At 43.9% G+C, this 17325-nt stretch overlaps 1 protein-coding gene and 1 long non-coding RNA gene across 3 annotated transcripts in view; one reads left to right on the top strand and one right to left on the bottom strand.

Annotated features, from left to right (window-relative positions):
- Nucleotides 1–17325, top strand: part of WNT2 (Wnt family member 2) — a 47713-nt gene that overhangs the window by 27011 nt on the left and 3377 nt on the right. The window contains exon 5 of one of the 2 annotated variants that reach the window (XM_067746818.1): nt 3935–4118. The exons of the other annotated variant lie outside the window; for it this stretch is intronic. Coding sequence (XP_067602919.1) covers nt 3935–4008 — 74 coding nt within the window. The 3' untranslated portion in view covers nt 4009–4118. Of the gene's footprint in view, nt 1–3934; nt 4119–17325 lie in introns of those variants that run through there. 2 annotated transcript variants of the gene reach the window in all.
- LOC137229228 (uncharacterized) overlaps nt 4160–17325 on the bottom strand; it is a 40325-nt gene continuing 27159 nt past the window's right edge. Inside the window, exons 2-3 of the long non-coding RNA XR_010945596.1 lie at nt 14112–14274; nt 4160–5433 (exon numbers count right to left, since the gene is read on the bottom strand). This is a non-coding gene — a long non-coding RNA (uncharacterized lncRNA). The remainder of the gene's footprint in view (nt 5434–14111; nt 14275–17325) is intronic.

The following is a 17325-nucleotide window of genomic DNA, read 5'->3' as shown; positions in this document are numbered from 1 at the left end:
GTCCATATGTATAGAAACACAGCATCTTTCCTGTGATCCTGAGGCTGAGAGGAGGACAGCTTTGCGGTGTATCTGCTGCCGCTTTAAATCCCACCTCTGTCACTGTGGAGAGGGTCCCAGGGATTTACAGTTAGCCTGTTCTGAAATCCTCCATACTTCACACTCCCTTGCTCTTTCCACAATGCTCAGAAAGTTGCCAAATACTTGAAAGCAAGAATTCATCCCCACTGGCTCAGCTGTCGGTGAGCAGTGGAAGAGGGCTGCATAAGAGGCAGTTCGTTTATTAAAGCCACACCCTTCCCTTGACGACGGCACCTTCTCTGTCCTGAACTCACTCAAAGAGCAGCTCCGTCAGCCTTAGCACAGCTGTTGCCACCTGTGGGTTTTATATGCGTGCTTTCCTCCACCTCTTGCCCCTCCCGGTCAGCACTGAACTCCTTGCTTAGCACAGTCCATGCAAAGACTCTGGTACAAAATACAAGTACTTGTACTCTCCACTGAGTACAAGTCTCAGTGGAGAGGAGGTGATGGAGAGCCCACAGCCAACTTGGCTGAAGCCAACTTTTCAGACTTAGTAGAAAGCAAGGGAATTCATTACCAGGAAAAACATCCTAGAATTCAAATTCTGAGTTTGTTTTTCATTCCAAAGTAATTGCAAAGGAAACAGTAAAACAGTGCAGACGTCAGCAGCTCCTATCACAGGTCTGACCAAGAGGCATGATTACCGGGGAATGTCACAAGAAGTCCAAAGCCTCTTCTTTGTCCCCGAGTGGTTGGATTTCCTTCATGGTTTGATGAGCTGGTTCTTTGCAGCACTGGAGCAAGTTTGTACATGCAGCCTCTGGATTAATAACTGCTGAGCGAAAGGGCCAGATACTGTGCCCTGCTGCATTCCTCACATGCTTTGCGACCTCTAACAAGTCATCCTACCTGTCAGGCCAAAGTTTCGCCGAATCTCCAAGAAACCTGTACATTGGTACAGGAGGGTCCCAGAGGTCTGGGTCCCTCTCTGCCATTAACTAGCTGCTTAACCTCAGGCTCCTCAGACGGGCAGGGGGCTGATGACATCAGGATCATTTTAGGAACTATGTACTGACTCCTGTGTGCCAGGTACTGGGCTAAGACCATTGCACACATGGTCTTAGTTAATCCTTAGAGCCTCCCTATGACATCAGTGCATTGGAACTGATTACTGAAAAAAAAAACGACTAAGAAGAGGGTGGCTCCTGGTTGATCAACACCAAAGAACCAAATTCACATCTTATTTTCTGAGATCAGATAGCACCGTGGATATCATCATCCCTATTGTACAGATGAGAAAAGTGAATGACCAGCTCAAGGTCTCATTGGTCTTGGAGGGTACGGATGTCCAGCTGTCTGACCCCACAGCCTGTGCTCCTAACCCTAACACTGCAACTTGTCCTTACCTTTCTCCCAGGGCATGTATTATGTGAAAGGCCTGGTGACGCAGAAACCTCATTTTAAACATAAGAGGACCTGCTTCCTCGGGACATCGTTTCTGGCTTTTTGGATTGAAGCAGTTTGCACAGTGAAGCAAATGGTTATGCTTGATGAACATTTAACTTCTTCATAGACAGTCATTGAAATAAAGACCTTACTTTCTCTTCCCCACAAAGGAGATTTGGAATCAAACCCCTGCTGCATCTTCAGGATACTAAGTTATTCCTGCACACTTTGCTTTTTCTACTGCCTGTATTAGAACGCAATTCTCTTTCTCGATCCTAAAATAGCAGCCACATCTGCAGCACCTGCCATGTGTTAGGGCTTGATCTACATTCTCTCACTGAGTAAGGTGGGTATGTTATTATCCCACTTCATGGGAGGGGCAACGGAGGCTCTGACAGGCAGGCTATGGATTTTGCCCAAAGACTCTTGATGGGCACGAGGCAGAGTAGGGACTTGAGCCCGAGTCTCCGCACGCTTGTAACCATTTTACTCTGCCTCCCGATGCACCAGCCACTGGGCACACTGCTGCAGGTGCGGGCTTTCTGAGGGAGGCTATATAATTTACCCCCTCTCCTAATTTATTTCTGCTCTATTTTAGGCTTATTTTAGCTTCTCTGATTTAAAAAGATGTGAATTGGGTTCTGGGTTGGTGTTGACTAACCAGGAGCCACCTTACTATTTTTTAAGTAGCCAGTTCCATTGTTTTAGATCAGATTTCCACTAAGATTCCTAGGTTAGTCATAACTTGTCTGAACTACACTTGATGCCTTTATTTTTCTGCCTAGAAAAATGCCAGAGTCATCCGTGAAAACTCGCAATATTTCTTTTGAGTTCTGTTGACCATGAGATGATTCTTTTAGCGAAAATATGATTCAGGGCGTTTGATATCATGGAGAGAAAAGTTTGGATTGCTGACAGTATCTTTTTCATTGTTCATATTTGGACAAATAACACAAACAAATAGCACACGTATGAGATGCAGATTCTCCCTGAGACAGCCTCCTTCAACCCGCATGGCTGCCAAGGGGCTTGTGCTGGTCTGTGTAAGGATGAGGCTTTCTCCCGGCCACTTTCTACTGGAAACTTCTGTAGTATGCAGTCTAGCAAGTCAGTCAGAGTGCGTGGTTCGCAATCTTCCTGGAGTAGCTCATAACTTCTGACTTTAGAGGCAGGGAGATGTGACAGAGTCTGAGACCTGTGAGAAGGGGAGATCCCTGAGCCCAATTCAGTGGCATTCCTTCTCCGGGCTCTGTGCCCTTGTTTGGGTCAGTGCTAACATCCTCTGGTGTATGTTAAAGAAGCACTCACAGTTAACGAGTCAGGACATCACTGAGGGAGTCTCTCCCCTCACTAGGACCACACGACATCAGGAAGGGCCTGTTTTCTGGTCAATGGAACATGTTCAAGATGGGTTACCATCAGAGGTATCCAGGCTCTAAGATAAGTCAGAAGTTTGCAGTAAATTTTAAATCAAATAACATATATATATATATTCACTTGCTCTATTAAAATCGATATTAACTTGTCCCTAGATTACACCTCAAACTACCCACTCTGCTGTGTTGTGGTTATTTTGTTTTATCTTGCTTTTTTAATAAAAATATATCATGCACATTTAATATTCAACTGATTGGGCACCTTCTCCTTGTAAGCACTTGGAAAAGCAATGATGGTGAGCAGGTTCAATATTGTCAAGTAATAGATATTTGGAATTGGCAGACTTTAGCCTTGCTAGTCAGCACCTGCTGCCTGTTCAGATTCGCTCGTAACCTGACTGAAGTAAGCCGGCTTGTCTGTCATTTCGGTTTGTGGAGTGGATAAACTCTGCAGGTATAGTCCACTATTTTCCAGTGTGAGGGCCTCTTCAGAGACCTATTGAATCAGAATCTCAGGAAAACCCCTGAGATTCTGTATGCTTTTCAAACTCAAGCACATCAAAATTTGAAAAATCCATGATTTAGGTAGTCCATGGTTCCTGATTTTCCCATAAGTATTAGGTAAGAAGAAATCCAGAGAGATTTTTCTTTTTTAAATACCTGATCTCTTACAAAGGAAAGAAAGCTTTTTTATTTGAGGAGCTCTAAATAAATGTCATTCAAAAATATCCCTGCCCTGACTTACCCAGTGTAAGAGGGTGTCCTTTCACATTAAGGCCCTGCGTTTTCTGGAACCCTCTTTTACTGGGAAGAGCACACTGAAATGATCTCGGCCATCAAAGCTTCCATTGGAATTAGCTTGACAGAGATCAGCAAGTCAGCCCTTTAGTGAAGTCCTGAAATGGTGATACCAGGACTAGTGAATTTTGGTGAGAATTACAGAAGGGTGAGTCAAGACCCTAGGGTATTCCTGGGTGACGACAGACCCAGACCTCAGGTGAGGAAAGGTGATGGGAACTTTGGGTGAATTCCTACTGAGAATCAGTCCGTGGGCTACAAGCTTTATGTGTATTTTCTCTGAATGTTCACAGCTGTTACCTCCATTTACAGAGAAGGAAACTCAGCCTCTGAAAAGTTAACTTGCCCAAGAGTTCATGGCCTGTAAGTGATAAACAAAACAAAATAAATAAAGTCAAACCCCAAATCTATACTTTTCTCACTTTACTTCCTGAAATGTGATGGTAGTGACTGGGGGGCTGTGTAATAAAGAGTCAGCACGAGGACACAGAACACAATGGGATGAGGTGCCCACAAAGCAGGGAGGTGGGAGGTGGAGAGACTTCACCCACGTCTAGCTCAGGTTGCCTAGGAGCCCCTTTCAATGACAAGCCCTTCCAGAGTGTTAATGTCTTCAGTTGCTCCTAAGAAATGATAAGCTAAAAATCTGATTAAGGAAGATTTTCTTATGGCAACAATAATAACAAAAGACATTTTCTCCCAGTCTTCAGTTGAAGAAGGTGAGTGCTCTGATGTTCAACTATAAATACTCCCCAGAGATTCGGAGAGTAGGTACAGCCATGTGATGCTGTGCATGTGACATTTTGCAGGCCAAACTAGAGGGCAGACCTAGGAACTGGGCTTTCTGGGAAGGGTGGTTCTGTGGTTATCTTCTCTGGTTATTTCCCCAGGCATCTGTAAATCAAAGAAACCCTTAAGTTAGAGATAGGTGCATCGCTAACTAAGGAATGCTGCTGTCCTCTCCAGGGAAGCGTCTGCACCTAATCACAGGCCACTTTCACTGGTTATTTTGTAAAAACCCTGACCTGGGCCAGAGGTCACCCTGAGGTCTCTTCTCCCACTGTAGAAAACAAGCAACCCTCCGCCTCTTGTCCAGTCAAGTACAAAAAGCAAATGGAGTTCAACAGTTGTTTAACTTGTTGCTGAAAACCTGATACAGGTTTCCCTCACTGTCTGGAAGCAGAGCCTTCCCATGGAACCTTTCGTAAGCCGAAATGGTATAAAGCGAATAAGCAATTACCTTAGGATACATCTTGCTAATATGTGCACAAGATAAATTGAGATAAAGCACAATACCTCACAGACTCCTTTCAAAGTGATGGCGCCCTGATGCTGAGATGCTGTGTGGGTCCTGAGGAGCTTGATGGGGGGTCACCCCTGCTGCTCAGGTTTGCGCTGCCTCTCTAACAGCTTGCTGCAAAAACAAACGCTGAGCGCTTTGTTCACTTTTCACCTTTTTTTGTAAAAGCGAAAATTCTCTTGGGATTTCTTCCAGTTAGCCAAAAAAAAAAAAAAAAAACAGGTACCAATGTAGGTCTTTCGTAAAAGTGAAATGCTCAAAGTGAACTTTCTCACCATCGGGGGTTACCTGTACCTGGCTGAGAGCTGCAGGCTGTGAACGATGTAAGACCTCCCTCGGGTATCACGGTTTTTTCCACATTAATCGTCTTTAGCAAACAGCTCAGTACCAAAGGAACACACAACTCCAACCACGGCTTACAGAGTTTGGTGTTCTAGACCTGCCCTGTGGTGTGGTCTGGTTTGCAGAACCTCTGAATGCTGTGCTTGTGACCTGATGAAAAACAAGGGAACACCATGTCAGCCAATAGCAGTGGGTGGACCTTGTTTTTTTTTTTAACATCTTTATTGGAGTATAATTGCTTTACAATGGTGTGTTAGTTTCTGCTTTATAACAAAGTGAATCAGTTATACATATACATATGTTCCCATATCTCTTCCCTCTTGCGTCTCCCTCCCTCCCACCCTCCCTATCCCACCCCTCTAGGTGGTAACAAAGCACGGAGCTGATCTCCCTGTGCCATGCGGCTGCTTCCCACTAGCTATCTATTTTACGTTTGGTAGTGTATATATGTCCATGCCACTCTCTCACTTTGTCACAGCTTACTCTTCTCCCTCCCCATATCCTCAAGTCCATTCTCTAGTAGGTCTGTGTCTTTATTCCCATCTTACCCCTAGGTTCTTCATGACCTTTTTTTTTTCCTTAGATTCCATATATATGTGTTAGCATACGGTATTTGTTTTTCTCTTTCTGACTTACTTCACTCTGTATGACACACTCTAGGTCCATCCACCTCACCACAAATAACTCAATTCCGTTTCTTTTTATGGCTGAGTAATATTCCATTGTATATATGTGCCACATCTTCTTTATCCATTCATCGGATGATGGACACTTAGGTTGCTTCCATCTCCTGGCTATTGTAAACAGAGCTGCAGTGAACATTTTGGTACATGACTATTTTTGAATTATGGTTTTCTCAGGGTATATGCCCAGTAGTGGGATTGCTGGGTCGTATGGTAGTTCTGTTGACAATCTGTATATGTTCTTTGGAGAAATATCTATTTAGGTCTTCTGGCCATTTTTGAATTGGGTTGTTTGTTTTTTTTTAATTGAGCTGCATGAGCTGCTTGTAAATTTTGGAGATTAATCCTTTGTCAGTTGCTTCATTTGCAAATATTTTCTCCCATTCTGAGGGTTGTCTTTTGGTCTTGTTTATGGTTTCCTTTGCTGTGCAAAAGCTTTTAAGTTTCATTAGGTCCCATTTGTTTGTTTTTATTTCCATTTCTCTAGGAGGTGGGTCAAAAAGGATCTTGCGGTGATTTATGTCATAGACTGTTCTGCCTATGTTTTCCTCTAAGAGTTTGATAGTTTCTGGCCTTACATTTAGATCTTTAAATCCATTTTGAGCTTATTTTTGTGTATGGTGTTAGGGAGTGTTCTGATCTCATACTTTTACATGTAGCTGTCCAGTTTTCCCAGCACCACTTATTGAAGAGGCTGTCTTTTCTCCACTGTATATTCTTGCCTCCTTTATCAAAGATAAGGTGACCATATGTGCGTGGGTTTATCTCTGGGCTTTCTATCCTGTTCCATTGAGCTATATTTCTGTTTTTGTGCCAGTACCATACCGTCTTGATTACTGTAGCTTTGTAGTATGGTCTGAAGTCAGGGAGCCTGATTCCTCCAGCTCCATTTTTCGTTCTCAAGATTGCTTTCGCTATTCGGGGTCTTTTGTGTTTCCATACAAATTGTGAAATTTTTTGTTCTAGTTCTGTGAAAAATGCCAGTGGTAGTTTGATAGGGATTGCATTGAATCTACAGATTGCTTTGGGTAGTAGAGTCATTTTCACAATGTTGATTCTTCCAATCCAAGAACATGGTATATCTCTCCATCTATTTGTATCATCTTTAATTTCTTTTATCAGTGTCTTATAATTTTCTGCATACAGGTCTTTTGTCTCCTTAGGTAGGTTTATTCCTAGATATTTTATTCTTTTTGTTGCAATGGACCTTGTTTTGATACTAAATGTACAATTCCCACCAGGACACCTGAACTCCCTCATCTCATCATGGAACAAATATTTATTAAGCCTCTTCTATATGCCAGAAACTACGATAAGCCCCAGGAATACAAAAATGAGGTAGACAGACTCAGTCCTTGCCCTCGTGGTTTCATAGGCCTCCTCGTCCTTGTGGAGGAGCCAGGTGGGTGACAGGCAAGGAGACTCAGGCTAGGTGCTGGGGAACCCTGCCTGGACAGGAATGTGATTTTCTTAGGTTTCAGTCCTCACTCCATTGCACTATTACAAGGTCTTACCTTACATTTGTCACTTGGAAAAGTAAAGAATCAGTTATTCATTCCTTTCTGTGTTGAGCTTTATTGTAGAAATTTCATGAGCTGATACCTCAAAAGTGCTAAAACAGGAGAGAATGATATGAAAAATGCATTGGTGAGGCTTCTAAGTCATCATTTTTCCTGTCTGTCCCACTGGATTCTGATTCCATGATGGCAGGAACTATATGTCTGTTCACCACTGAATCCCTGGCATCTAGTACATAAACATGTGTTGGATTGAATTAAATGGCAAGCTATAAACAACATAAAATATGTTCATCATATTAGCTGGATTCTTATATTGGTGCAGTGTCATAGCTTAAAGATAACTTTACCTTCCTTTGACAGGTAATTACTAAGCACGTCTTCACTCATCACTGATTACTTTATAACACACAGCCTGTGAAAATTCCCATTTAAGCTTAAGTGTTAAATGGAATTTTTCCTCATATTCAAGTGCATTAGTGGGGCATTTACAGAGCTTAAGATGCTGCTGGCTGCCCATTTCCTTGGATGAGATCAAAGGTCTCAAATAAATGCAGCAGCAGACTCTATCTGTTGCTTTTAGCTGCCACCACATACTCAGTTCTTTTACTCTTTGGGGGGGCCTTTTTCATTTATTGTTATCAGTGGGATTACTGGGTAGTTCATCTGATTTCATTGTTAACATAGCAAAATACTTTTTACCTCCAGTGCTATTTTATGTTATAGGCATGATCTATAAATCTGCATTACCTTTTGGAATATAGATTTGCTAGAATTACTATACTTTTAGGATACACTAAAAAGTACCCTAATTTGAATTAGTTGAAAGTAACAATCAGATTGAATTTGTGAAAAATTTTTTAAAAAGGGAATTTTTTTCTTTCAAAAGAAAGAAAATTGCAGGAAAAAAAGATTTTATTTTCTTATTTTGAAATCTTTGACATAATTTAACTACTAACAACAAAGGATTTACCAAATAGACATCCTTTACTTTTTTGGGAAATAGAAAAAAATTATCTCTAATTACCATATTAATGTGTTGCAAGCAAAAGAATGTTTAAGTACTTTAAAATAATGTATTTGCTTACTTCCTTTAAGCTTTCCCCCTGAAACCTATTTTGTGCTAGTGTGGTAAATCTTCTTTTTAAAATATGCAAATTTCATATTCCTAGGGAAAGAGCCCTGTATTATAGATTAGGAGACTTTGGTGCTACCTATTATTATTTCTACTGATTACTAATTGGGTAGTCTTGGGCAAATTAACTTCTTTGGGTCTCTTAAGATATGTGTGTCACCTAGAAATTCCTAAGGTTCCCATGATTCAATTATGAATGAATGAATTGTTCCTTAATCTTACTCTAAGTTTGCAATAACACAACCTGAACTTCATGCCACAGACTTTCTTAAGTTGTCATTTTGAATTTCTGTCATTTAAAAATGTGCCACACTTCTTGTATATGTTCTCTGTGTATCAAGTGAGATAATTTGAATTAAAACCTGGCTTTTAGGTAGTCTATTCTCCCATAGTGCCTGGGGACTGGGTGACCCCTCCCTGGAGGGGAGGCTGATCTTAATTTTTAAGGAATTGATTTTAATATTTGACCACCTGAGAACTATGCAGTATATAGAAGAAATATAAGACCTAATGCTGTCCTTGGGAAGCAAGATGCATGAGAAATCGTCAAACATTTCAAAACAGTGTATGAGCTCTACTGGCTGACGTGCTAACGTTATAGGACTTAGGAAGGTGGTCCAGGTGGGCTTGGAGCAGCCAGGGAGCGCTCTATGACAGGTGCTGAAGTAGGCCTGAATCTTGAAGGATGGGAAGACTTTCAATCTAAAGGAGTTCGAGGAAAGTCCAGTGCAGCAGATGAGAGTAACTCTTATGAGTAAACAGTCTACACGGCTGTGACATCAGAAAGTCTCTTCAGGAGACGGCCTGATTAGAGGATACGGGTGGAGGGCAGTGGGAAATGAACTTGGGTAGGCTAGCTAGTGCCAGATATGGAAAACCTTGACGAGTCTAACCTCAACAACTTTAATTCCACGATAGAATTTGCTAATTTTATGGGACATGCTTTCCTGTGCCAGTCAAACCTGTCCTAGTTATTATGAAAATGTTGAGGAAAACCCTCTGAGATAAGTGGAGAGACATTGTCCTTCCCTGCTTTTTAGCTTTGCAATCACTGATGTGAGGAAGGGGGAAGCCTTCCAAGTAGATGAATGTGCGGTCTCTAACATTTGCTCTTTAACATTCTTTTCTTCCCTCAATAAATCTGTGTTGTGAATGACAACGTGTAAGTCAGCCAGAGGAGAAACAGCCTATTGGATGACGGGCTTAAGTGAATCTTGCCTTATGCCCTAACGGTCAACATATGGGCTTCTGTCAGCCTGGAGTGGTAGGAATTTCCAAAGATACAGGCCCATCCAGAGAGAGAGAGAGAGTGAGAGAGAGCGAGAGAGCGAGTGCCCTTTCTCCGGGTCCCTGAGGTGTGGGTCTGGGAACTATTAGCAAAAGCCCTTCATCCTCCTCTGCTGTCAGGAAGATGCATGTCAGGGGAGACAGAAGTGTTTTTGCACTGGGAACCCTAACTCCATCATTAATTTTATAGCTCTGGGAATGGGATGCTTGATTCTGTAAAGTTCCCTCAGCATTGCTTCACCAAAGGTGCATTATGTGGTCCCAAACTTACGTGATTTAGAAACTCTGATTCTTCATTTTTTTTCCCATGCATATGTGAGCTCTTGTGTGAATCAGGGTGAGGAAAACACCTGTGGGAGGAGAGAGGTCCATCTGGCTGGAACCCACACCTTCCCATGGTTATAGACCGCCTGGATTTTACGGGCACTGACTCTAGGCACATGATCTAATGACAGTGCGGTATGAAGATGATAGATGAAGGTTTGGGTCCGCTGAACCTGAGTCTGTACCACACTGTCTGGGGATTGGGGTCTGTACCCAGGCAGGTCACACATCTGGGCACACTTCACAAACCTAAGGCAAAGGGAAGTCAGGGAGAAGAGCTTCCAACTTGTCACTTCTCTTAAGTGAACTGAGTAAATCAAAGTGTAGTAAGAAATAACATTATAAAGCAATATAAATGATCTTTTAAATAAACATGTTAAATCTGAAGCATCTAAATATGTGTTTATCCATTTAACATATCAATTTGGGAGACTAATATTAGGGCCATTACTCAAAAGTATTTTTTAACTTTCTCCTTTGAAGTATTTTTAGAGCCAGCCACACAGGCTTTGTAGATATTGTATGATGCAAATATTTGACCCATAAAGATCAATTTGGCATTTGGAAATGGCGCAGAGAATCTTAGAATGAAGTCTGAGAAGAGCTAGGTAAGTGATCAAGCTATGCCATTTCATTTTTGGTGAGATGCAAATTGGTGCTATAGGCTTTCCTGAACAGAGAGCTCTGCTTAGGGACGGCTCCTCCCAGAGTCTTCAGTCGTAGCCACATCAGCAACATATATTAGAACCAACTTGGGAGCACGCCTGTTTTGGAGATGTGCGTTCTGGTATTGCAAAGTATTTGGTCTGTCTCATTCCTCAAAAAGGTGCCAGGAATTCAACAGGAATATCAGTACAGGAAAAATGCAGGGTAAGCTACAAATACCACGTTAACAAGCCTTGTTCACTTTCTCACAAGACTTCGGTGTCCTAATTGTCTACGGCACATCATGCATTGGAGGAAAAGGTCCCCTCCAAAAGAGTTATATGTCAGGACCTTTGCAAGTTCTTCAGTTAATAAAATAATGAAGGGAGAGAACAGGAAATCTGCTAACGCACTGATCACATACTGTTACACATGAGCCTGCTTTCTGGGGCCTGGCGGGACACGAGACCAAATCACAAGGTCAAGAGCTCCATCTCCAAATCCTGACCCTGCCACCTGCTTGCTGTGTGATCTCGGGCAAGTCACTTAACCCCTCTGACCTTCTGTTTCCTCATTTCCAAAACAGTGATGATAATAGTACCTACTTTATAAGCACTTATGAGAAATAAATGAGATAATACAGGCAAAGGCTTAACCCAGGGCCCAGCCTGTGTAAGTGCTCCACAAATATTGGCCCCAGTTATGAACAAAAAGGAGAGAAAGAGGATAAAAAAGAAGGTAGAGGGGAAAGAAAGAAAGAAGAGGGGAAAAAGAGAAGAAAAGAAAGGATGGAAGAACTTCAGCTCTCTCTGGCTTTGAAAATGTGAAAACTGGCTCTTCTGGTAGGTGTAGCTGGCTTTATTTCCCCAGGGCTCTTGTTATGGCCTAGGTGGGGTCATCAGATCATCTAATGAGTGACTCATTACTTAATAAGTTGGTATATTATTTAGAAGAAGAGATCTAAAAGTATATGTCGCAAATATTCAGAACTAAACAAGCAGCCAGGTCATAAAACTCAGTGGCTCCTTTTCATAAAGCACATGTGAGCGCTCTCTCTTTCTGTCTCTCACACACACATATATGCGTATAATCTTGTATATATATATATATATATATATATATGTATAGTCTTGATTCTTTTTATTTCACGAATAATGGTGATGGTGATGTTTTCTGTCTTGCAAAGGCTAATGGGAAGTCCTTATTATAATTTCAATACAGGAAGCAATACCAACAAGTTTTGTGTAGCTTCTGTACTCTGGCAAACTCTCTTTTCAGGGTTTTGATGAAATGGCTCTATATTCTCCTCAAACGGCAGCAAGTGTCAAAACTGCCCTTCCTCCCTGCAGTCTGTCATCAGATCTAATGAGATCCAAACCCCAAAGCAGGGCCAGTTTGTAGTCCTTCACTAAGCAGCCTCGTCCTCCCCTCGGCTGGCCCATCCTGGCGCCGCTGATTCCTCAGAGGGGCCGTTGCTGCTCCAGGCTGCGACCCCACAGCGTTCTCACATCAGTGGCTCTCAACCTTCAAAAACCCGTCTCACATTTTCTTCTGGGCCTTCATTATGCCCTGTGTGGGCAGCCAGTGGAGAGTGGTAGGTTCAGGTTCATCGTGAATTCCAGCATTGTGTAGCTGAACACTGAACTGCTGAGAAGGCTCAGTGCCAGAGTCTTTGTCTCCTTTTCTGAAACCACTTCCTAGTTAAGCTCTTGCCAGCGGCCATCACTTTGCTCCTCTCAGAGTTTGGACGATGTTGAGGCCACTTCACTGAACAACCTTCTGTTCAGTTGGAGTCTAGTTCAGTTTGCTGCATTCGGGGGACAAAACCCACCAGGACCGTTAGTCCAGGCTGAGTTAGACCACACGATTCGACCTCCTTAGGCTTGCAAGCCGCCAGGGAAAGACCACGGAGTTCGATGTCAGTAAAAGGCCCCACAGCCTGATTCAGGAATGGGACATTTGGCCTCCCTGTCCCGGCCCCTGTGCCCCATAGCCCCAAAGGGGATAAAGAATTCTAATTGCATGGTAATGTATTTATATTCTGATAAATGCATGTCAGTGGAAGTGAGGAATGCTTATTGATGTGCAGGGCTTAGGAACAGAACACATAAAAGGTAAAAACTCAGTTGCCTCTGAGATGGCAGGTGAGAGCACTTTTCACACAACCCCTAGGGGTCTCATTCACACCCAAGGCTTCAGCTGCCACCTCTGCCAAAGATTTCCTAATCGGCATCTCCATCCTGACCTCTCCCCTGAGTCCCAGAGAGGATTTTCAGTGACCATTCCTACCTGTGTGGCACACAGTCACAGCCAACTCAACATGTGGAAAACTAAGCTCGTTATCTTCCCCCAAAGCCTGCCCCTCCCAGGTGTCCCCCACCTCAGGGAATGTCACCCGCGTAAACCCCGGCCCTCCCGCCGGAAGCCTGGGAGCACCTCTCCACTCTCCTCAACCTCTCAGCCGCTTGTCCAGTCAGTCGCCACGTCCTGAGGTGCAGCCTTCTCAGCTTCCCTCGAGTCCGTTAACCTCTCCCATTGCCACTACCACTGTCTCCATCCAGGCCACATCGTGTCCTGCCCAGGGTCCCTTATTGGTTTCTAACTGGTCTCCTGGCCTTCACCCTGGCCCCCTTCAATCCAGTCACCCATAGTGATTCTTCTGAAGTACAAGTCAAATCATGTCTCCCTTTTGTGTAATAACTCTCAATAGCATTCCTCTGCCCTTGGTTAAAACGTAAACCCCTTGGCCTGTGACACAAGGCCTTTCACAGGCAGCTTCTGCCCACCTCACTAGCTCATCTCCTGCCACTGCCCGCTTTGAGCACTACCCTCCAGCTGCGGTGAACACTTTTCCACTAAGTCTTCGCGTCTGTGGCCTTAGCTGCTGCCTCCTGTTCCTCTTCCTCATTCCCTTCCCCCTTCTCTTCTTGTTATTGAAATATAAAATGCATCCGGCAAAGGGCATGTACCACATGTGTACAGCTAAGCGAACTGTCTCAAATGAGCACCCCCAGGTAACACGTGCCCAGATCAGGACCCTGAAGAGAACAGTACTCCAGAAGCCTCCTTCAGGCCCCTTTTCACTACCTCCCCAAGAGATATCACTACCCTGACTTCTAATGGCACAGACTAGTTTTCCCCACTTTTGCACTTTATATAAATGAAAACTTACACAACGTTATCAGGTAACTCCTGCTGCATAGCAAACCACCAATCAACGGAATGGCCTGAAATCACCTTAAAGTTCCACCTTCAGCTTCATCAGTCCTTGCAGCTCTGCTCTTTTGTCCACTTCATCACCAAGCTTCTTGCAAACTGCCCACACTCTGTCGTCACCTGGCCTTTCCTCCTGTTCACTCTTCAATCCACTGCACCCATCCGTATTGTTCCACTGAAGCTGCTGTCATCAAAAGGCACGAGTTACCTCCTTATTGTTGAACCAGATGAACAGTTTTCAGTCTTTTCCTACTTGACACGCCCCACCATCCAACTCACCCTTTAATTCAGTGGGTCACCAAGTCCTAGGGATTCTTCCTCTTCAACCCATCCTGTATTTGTCCTACTTCTGTCTCCATTCATTATCTCTTGCCTGGACTAATCCAACAGCCTCAAGATACCTCCCTGCCCCAAGCCACTCTTCCAGATTTATCATTGCAACATATTTTTCCCTGAATAGAAATCTGGACTGGCTCACCACCCACCATGGAATAAAATCCAAATTGCAGCAAGGCAGGAAGACTCTTTGACCTGTTGCTCCAACCTCTCTTTCCGTGCTTTTTGCCTAACACACACCCTCTGCCTCGGCCACGTTGAATCTGCAGTCTCTTGTGTATTTGACCTCTGAATTTCTGCTGGGAGGTTCTCTCTCGCCAGAAATGCCTGTCACCCCATTCTCCCCTTCAAATCTTCTATCTATCCTTCACATCATATCTGTAATGCCACCTCCTCTACAAAACCATTAACAGCTCCTTTTCTGATCCTGTTTTCTACTATTATTACTAATAAATATCATTATTATAATATGCTTGGCTTACCCCCCTAGAACATAAACTCCTCGAGGCAGGCAGGATCTTTGCTTTGTTCACTGATACAGCAGCCCAAGCTCCCAGAACTGTGCCTAGCACATAGCAGGCACTCTTGTTAAATACTTGTTAAGTGAATGAATGGTTAACATTTATTGAGCACTTATTATGCCAGGAGCTTCCAGGCAGAATCTCATTCAGTCCCCACCACAGCCCTGTGAGGAAGGAACTGTTTTTATCCCAGTTTTGCATAGGAAGAAACTGAAGCTTAATGAGATTAAGTAACGTGCCCAAGGTCACACAGTTGATACATGGTAAAGCTAGGATTTGAACCCTGATTTGTCCAAGCCCTAAATAACCTCTCTCTACTGTCTTGAGCTTTGCAGTGGTGTTTTTCACAAAACTCTACAGTTGGCTACAGTAGGTCTTCAGCAAATGGAGCAGTTATCTTGAAGTAGTGGAAATAACTCTTTACATATTTATCTCTTCATTATATCATGAGTTCCCTGAGAATAGGAAGTGAATCCTAATTATTTTATTTCCTCATGGCCACCGCCAGAAGCCCCAGGTAGCCACACAGTATCTCACACATGTTTGCGTTCGCTAAATATTTACTGAATTAAGTAAAGGAGTCTGCTGTTAAGAGAGGCAGCATGTGGCAGCCAGTCCTTTTTGCACAGTCAGGGATTCTGAGTACTGTCCCGATGGTAGCCCCGAATCCAGGCCCAGCTGCTGTCTCTTCCAACGCTTTGCTTCTTCAGCACACGATGCAGGCTCAGGGCCATCCCTGGCTAACCCACCCGCCACCCTGACTCCGGCCCTTTGCCGTCCTTCCTGTCCTTATGAAATTGCCCTGCCTGTCTTCCTGCTGTCAGTGGTCTGATCACGCAGAGCAAGTCCTGCCCCCCCTACCCCTCTTCTTGACCCCATGCCCTGCCTGAACCTGGCTGCTTCCTTGGTCATTCTTGACAGGCAGCGCAACATGACATTTATATAGATAATTGGAACACAGGGTGGAATGTGATAAGCACAGAGTCACGAGGCACTGGAGGAGCTATGAAGAGGGAAAAATTCCTAGTTAGATGATGGAGGAATGGAAAATGAAGCCACTGTCTTTTTCATCCCGATAAAAGGTGTTTTTGTTTTGTTTTGTTTTGTTTTTAATAAAGAGTTTAGGTTTGTTGGTTATTTAGGATTGTCAGTTGCAAGTAATAGAAACTTGAGTGCTTTAAGCTGAAAGGTGAAAGTTATTATAAGGATACAGTCTCTCAAGGTATCCAAAGGTTGGAATGCAGCCAGACCTCAGAGAGAAATGTCCAGAAAATAGTCCAGGGCCTGGGCAGCATTCTCTTTCCATGTCTTCTCCTCACTGTCTCTGTACATCTGCCTCGTTCTCGTCTCTCTGTGATGTCTTCTCGTCCACAGACCTCATCATGGTACATGGCTGCCAATGGCTGCTGTGTTTATACTTGGAATTTGTACTAACTGTCCCCATCAGAACCACAAATCCTCAGGGAAATCTACCTCATTGGCCCGGCTCGAGTCCGGTGCTCACCCCTGGCCCAGTCACCTGCTGCCAAGAGAGGCTGCCAGGCGCCCTGCTCTGTGCAGAAAGGATCATTGTAAGCTGAGCAGACTCTCTAAAAATGTCCATTACAATTGGTTCTGTTACCAGATAAGGCTCTTGTAAAAGAACTCTGGGTGCCTCCCCAAGAAAAGAACAATTAAGAGGCTTCCTAGGGCTTCCCTGGTGGCGCAGTGGTTGACAGTCTGCCTGCCGATGCAGGGGACACGGGTTTGTGCCCCGGTCTGGGAGGATCCCACATGCCATGGAGCGGCTGGGCCCGTGAGCCATGGCCACTGAGCCTGCGCGTCCGGAGCCTGTGCTCCGCAATGGGAGAGGCCACAACAGTGAGAGGCCCGCATACCGCAAAAAAAAAAAAAAAAAAAAAGGAGGCTTCCTAGCTTTGAGATTCTTTGAGAAACAAATACATAAATACGAATTGCCAAACAGCAAGCATCATCCTAATTAACTAAGACGATGTCCACTAGTCATTTCTAACAGGCTTTTAACACCAGTTCTGTTTATCAAAGACCTAGAATCCTGGCTTCAACCAGGTGTCTCACACACATCTAGATGACCCACTAGACCAAAGCATGGAAGATAAACCAGGCTGGGCATTGCTCCCTCCTCAAGGCCTTACACGAATGATGCCCACACCTGCCCTTCGGCAACCAGAGTTCTCTTGTCTTTCTAATAAGCCAGTGTAATCAAGTCCGGGGAGACAAAATCCCCCCCGTTGGAGGGTTCCATGCCCCAACAAATTCCGACAGAGCTAACTCTGACCACTGCTTCCTTAATGTGATTTAAGGCTGGGAGAGAGAGGACTAGTGTGGCTCCTTCTTTCATCCTGACCTGGCCTTGCCCA

This window comes from Pseudorca crassidens, chromosome 8 (assembly GCF_039906515.1).
Source record: "Pseudorca crassidens isolate mPseCra1 chromosome 8, mPseCra1.hap1, whole genome shotgun sequence".
NCBI classification, from domain to species: Eukaryota; Metazoa; Chordata; class Mammalia; order Artiodactyla; family Delphinidae; genus Pseudorca; species Pseudorca crassidens.
Note: the sequence above shows the minus strand (reverse complement) of the source record. Positions and strands in the feature narration are given on the sequence as shown.